This window comes from Engraulis encrasicolus, chromosome 11, assembly GCF_034702125.1.
Source record: "Engraulis encrasicolus isolate BLACKSEA-1 chromosome 11, IST_EnEncr_1.0, whole genome shotgun sequence".
Taxonomy (NCBI): domain Eukaryota; kingdom Metazoa; phylum Chordata; class Actinopteri; order Clupeiformes; family Engraulidae; genus Engraulis; species Engraulis encrasicolus.
In genome coordinates this window covers 36,252,046-36,257,427 of record NC_085867.1, presented here as the reverse complement: position 1 = coordinate 36,257,427, position 5,382 = coordinate 36,252,046, and the positions used below count along the sequence as shown (strand labels likewise).

General features: G+C 45.0%; 2 protein-coding genes across 2 annotated transcripts; both read right to left on the bottom strand.

Annotated features, from left to right (window-relative positions):
• Positions 1–297: 297 nt before the first annotated feature.
• LOC134457739 (BEN domain-containing protein 6-like) lies at positions 298–1,800 on the bottom strand. The gene is made up of 4 exons (XM_063209713.1): positions 1,785–1,800; positions 1,178–1,365; positions 510–690; positions 298–410 (listed from the first exon to the last, which is right to left on the bottom strand). The coding sequence occupies exons 1-4, from the start codon at positions 1,798–1,800 to the stop codon at positions 316–318; spliced, it is 480 nt and encodes a 159-aa protein (XP_063065783.1). The 3' UTR covers positions 298–315.
• Positions 1,801–3,600: 1,800 nt separating this feature from the next.
• On the bottom strand, positions 3,601–5,083 carry LOC134458961 (uncharacterized). Its single transcript, XM_063211329.1, has 2 exons — positions 3,960–5,083; positions 3,601–3,660 (listed from the first exon to the last, which is right to left on the bottom strand). Exon 1 carries the CDS (start codon positions 5,034–5,036, stop codon positions 3,990–3,992), a length of 1,047 nt encoding a protein of 348 aa, XP_063067399.1. The 5' UTR covers positions 5,037–5,083; the 3' UTR covers positions 3,601–3,660; positions 3,960–3,989.
• Between the last annotated feature and the right edge of the window lie 299 nt (positions 5,084–5,382).

Genomic DNA, 5,382 nt, shown 5'->3' with positions numbered 1-5,382 from the left:
TTAATTATTTAATAACTATTATGGCAGAATAACCATTCTTTTGGTCAGTTCCTGTCAAATGTGTGTATGTGTTTGTGTGTGTGGTGCAAATAGATAGAGGTGTACGCTACCATTTGGGGAAATCCATTCATTTTTCACCTTTTTCTAACCTGAATAGTGCCTGAATGTTAACTCACTATTCAATGAGTGAGTTAACATTCAGTCACTATTCAGGTTAGACAGGGAATAGTGGTCAATAATGATCTAAACTCAACTGTTTAACGCAAGGGAAAGTTAAAATGAATGGATTTCCCCAAATGGTAGTGTATTGTTGATCTATTTGTTGAGTTTGGCAGCATTGTTTAGTTTCTGACGGATGAACGCTTTGACGTTGGAGTCTGTGATGTGTTGAAATTTTGTCTTTGCCGCATCTGTAGGAGCACGCAAACACATATACCAAAGATATGAATATGAGTTTATCAGAATTAACAGCTTTTCTCAAACCGGCCAGGTATCAATTCTACACCTACTTGTTATTTCAACGAGGTCTTTTTGGAGGCCAGGTTTATTTTCTGTGCCGCTGCTGGAGGTCTGGCCAGTCACTGAGTGGGCACACATGAATTCTCGGGTGTAGAGGCCATGAAGTAAGTCGTTGATGAACTTCTGGGGGTTTTGTATGGAGCAGCGCTCCACAAGTCCTTTTGGGATGACCTTTAATGCAAGCAGATAACACTGTCACAAATCTACTTCTACATGCAGCTCTTACACAGTCACAAGCACAATACTACACACTCTCTCCTTCCTCAATACTGTACTGTACATATTCTTTAAAGATAGCAGCATCTAAGAACACCACTGCCAGCACATGCAAACCCATGTAGGTAAACAATCTGTTAAAGTCTACATTTAACACATGCACATTTGCATTTAGATTCACCTGCTGTACAGCTGATGCATTTATGCCTCTTTTTCACTGTCGGTTTTTTGGAAGGCCTACAGCTCGACTTGGCTGCCACTTTTTTGCTCTTCGACTGAGCTGTGTCGTGCCAAATTGAAAAGCAAAAAGTGGCAGCTGAGTTGCGCTGTGTAAAGCTGTCGGCCTACCAGAAAAACTGACAGTGGAAAAGAAGCATTAGAAAACAGTGCAGCTGAAACTAACGAACTGAAACTATACCATCAAAATCAAACAGATTCTTACAGAGTCTGGTGCTGGTGCTGGAGATGATGCTGCTTCTGATTGTGTTGGTGGTGTTGATTGTTTTGGTGCTGGTCTTGATGGTGTTGATTGTTTTGGTGCTGGTCTTGATGGTGTTGATTGTGTTGGTGCTGGTTTTGATGGTGTTGATTGTGTTGGTCCTGGTCTTGATGGTGTTGATTGTGTTGGTCCTGGTCCATGGCCGTGGGAAGTAGTTTTTAACAGGGGGTGCAGTTTAGGGGAAAAAAACGGGGGGGGGGGGGGCAAGGGAGGTAGACAATGTCGGATGCAAAGGAGATCACGTAAAGAAGGGACAGCCAACGCAGAACCGTGAAATTCAAACAAAAAGCTGCTCAACAGTGTTCAGTGCCAATTCAACATGAACTGCTTGCACACAACAACAACAACGACGACGTTGTAAAGATACCAACAACACACACAACAGGCTATGGCCGGTCAAAATCTGTTTAAGTGGTGACATCTGTGACAGTCATTGCTATGCGGTCATTCCAAAACATTCTCACTTGTTGCAGATTGAGTCCAAACTGAGTAGGCTATGTAAAACGTGTAGAATATGCATTGTCAAGTCCGATCTATTTTCAAGCCTCACGCAACTCTTGCGTCATCTTCAAAACGTGCTATCCACCCCACTATAGTTTTTGCATACATGCAAACATGTACGCAGTGAAATACCATTTGCAGAAATGTTTCCATTAAGAAAAGTAAAAACAACATGATGAGCAGCATGGACACACCGTTTAAAGCGCACGAAAGTTTAAAATGAATAATATCAGTACAACATCTGAGTCCGTCTTCATGGCGCAAACCATCCTTTAGCCGAACCTACTTCAGCATGAACCAACTTTTTCGCAAGGTAAAAACATTCAATGTACCAAAGTCACTGTGCCACGGCGGGCAAAATGAATAACCACAGTGCCTTACCTTAAAACACTGTCTTTGTTTCAAGACTTTCATCACAAATATTCCACTTGAATCCATGGTGTAACACCCAACACGGCTAGTAAGTGGATGTACTGTAGCTTACACTGTTCGGCTCATTTTCTCACGTTTCTTGTGCCATTTTAACATTACCCCTAATCCAGCAATATGTCATATGTAAAGCTTAATTATGTTGCTTTTGTAACTATTAGGAGGGTAACAAATCAATACAGGAAAATCCCACGACATGTACGCCTCTCAAAACAGAAATGAAATGTTTACTGTTGCATCAGAGTTCTCGCGGGAGTAAAATGGATGACGTAGGCCTTGAGCTACGGGATGCCTTGGGGGACACACAGGTTTGGTTCACCTTAACCACAGATAGGCCTACCTTAACCAAGGGGCGTTGTGAGAAATAGGCTTCTGCTTAACCCGTCAATAAAACTAGCAGTCAGTAGATGGCGACTGTGTACTGCAAATACCAGGCAAAACATCGAGGACCACTATTATAGTAATTCAAACCAGCACGGCCTAGATGCCCATGCATTTCACCTTTTGTTCAAAGCAGGCACAAGATTGTCGTTTAAACACGCAAACTTGAAAACTCACAATAACGTTCGTTCAATAAATCACTTTGATTTGAATATTGACTAATTCCACGTGATCGTTAAAACAAATAAGGCCTACGTCTTTATTTCCCCTGCAACTTGACAAGGAATTTGAATATGCCTAATTTGGCATAGGCCTACCATTAATTTTTTTCCTGGTGAACCAGTAGCCTGTAAGTAACAGGCTACTGGCACACTGCCCTTTCACGCCTCTCCGCAGGCGGGGTTTAGTCAAAAGATGCTTGCACGCGGTTGGAGCAACCTGATATGAATGACATGACACTTCGACCACTCACGTTGAAGCTTTGTGACGTAGGACGTGTCGTCACGTAAGCGCCGCCAGTTCGGGAACCAAAACAGAACAACGTCCTTTAGAAAATCAACTTGAGGTATTTTGGATAACACTGCTGAAATTGCTGCTTCCATCCCGACGCATGATAACTCCTCGCACGCCGCCATTACTGTTGTGATTCAGGGAGGGGGCGGGCACAGCAGAACTACGCTGGGGGAGGGTGTTGCGTTCGATAAACGTCATACCCATTGAAATCCCTTCCTACGATCCTGATTCGTCGTGCTGCCCCGGTTATTTCGAAAACGGAGGAGGAGAGCGAATCACAGGTGTACCAGAAGGATTGTGTAGCCCAGCCCCCTGGGCGTCAACACATAGCTTCTGGTTCACCAGGAAAATTAATTTTACACAAACTTGTAGAATATAAAACAAATACAATAAACAGCTGTGTATATTTCCTTTCGTGAAAGATTTTAATGTGCAAAAAAAATCACTGACAGAACTAATTAATTTGCAAAAAAAGAACTAGATCTCTGTGTGTACATTACTGCTCGGTGGCAGCTGGCTTAACAACATTAAAATAATTAGGCTATGAAGTATGAACATCAATGCTGTGCTGGAATCGTCGGTCACACCGCCATCGAGGGTCTCTGTGGATGACGAGCACAGACAGACAGACAGACAGACAGAGGACATTAAATGAGAGGAGCCGTAATATCAAAACCACATATCTTTCTCAGCCTCATCATGCAATGAAGAAGCCCATACAGGAGCAGGACTCGCGTGCGTGGGACGTGGGTCCAATGATAACAAATCAACTAAAAATAAAAATTACTGTAGAATATTTACTACTGTAGAATACTTAGAATATTATTTAGGCCCACAGCATTGAAAACAACATTAATATCATAAAATAATTAGTAGGCCTACGCTGCTCAGTGGCACTTACCAGGAGATGGAGTGAGATGGGGATGCAGACCTACAGCACTCCAAAAACGGACTGACGCTCTGCTGTTACAGATATGAAGTCCCTCATAAGGGCTTGGATGTCAATGTTGTGTAGTATGTCTTTATGCACATTCATCAGTGCCAGATGCGTCAGTCTCTGTTGCGTCATGGTGGATCGTAACCAGGTCTTCAGCCTCCGCAGAGTTGAGAACGAGCGCTCAGAGGAGGCCACTGATATGGGCAGACATAAGCACAATTGCACGAGCTTCTCCACCTCTGTGAACAACGATCGTGTCTGCGGATGGAGATTGCGCAGACGTTCAGCTACATCTCTGACAGAGTTGCACGGATGCAGTGCTGTCACACTGCTCAGCATCTTCATCTGTAGGTCCAGCCGCGCACTGTCCACACTTTTGGGTAGCTGAAGGCCCTCCAACTGAACTCCTCCTCCCTGAGCCGCAACAGTAACAGCCCTTTCTCTCTCCACCGCAAGTCTCAAAGTGTCTTCGTTGAAGCGCCTCTTCAGCTCCCCCGACACCAAATCGACAGCCTCGTAAAACTCACGTTTCCAACAAACCGATGGCGTACTGTGTGCTGGTATTTCTGGCTCTGCTGTGTGCCTGAAACGTGCTGGGGTTCTGCTTACTCTGTTTTCTGGCATGGTTAACACCAGTTTGCGAGCTTGCTCTTCAGTTGTTTGGAGAATCTGTGAAACAGCTGTGTCGTCGTTCCGAAGAGCTGCAATGCTATCCTTCAGGACGTTTACGCACTCCAGTGTGCCAAGCGCGCTGGTTTTTGAGCCCTGCAGCTTCCTCGCCACGGCCTCGCAGGGTTCAAAGAGTGCGTTGCAGCACATCAGGCCAAAATACGTTTTGGCTTTACGTGCTTGCTTCCACAAACCACTGAGCTTCGCTCTGCTGTCACCGCGTGTTGATTTGTCTTCTTTCAGCTCCGTCAATGTAGCCAGCAGAGTGCTGTAGGAGGCGCATATGCGATGGATTGCTTTTGCCCGCACACACCACCTGGTTGGGCACAAGCCAAGGATATTGACCGCCATCTCGTCGCAACTGCTGAACATTGTTTCCAATAGATGTTTGCGTTTTGGCGACTCGCGTATCGCAGCAGACACAGAGCGCACGAAGTTCAGTGTTTCCGCCACAAGGCTGACTTCGCTGGCGACCTCCTGGAGCACCAAATCCAGTGCGTGATTGTTGCAATGGATATACATGGACCCGGGACACAGTTCTTTTAGGCGAGCCTGGACGCCAGAAAAACAGCCAGACATATTGCTGGCACCATCAAAACAATATGCTGCAAGCCTGTCAATTGGAATGTTCATTCTCAAGAAAAGGTCTTTGATGCAGTCAAACAGTGTTTGTCCTGTGGTGTCCGGTGCGTTGTAAAACCCCAGGAAAAGGCAGTGC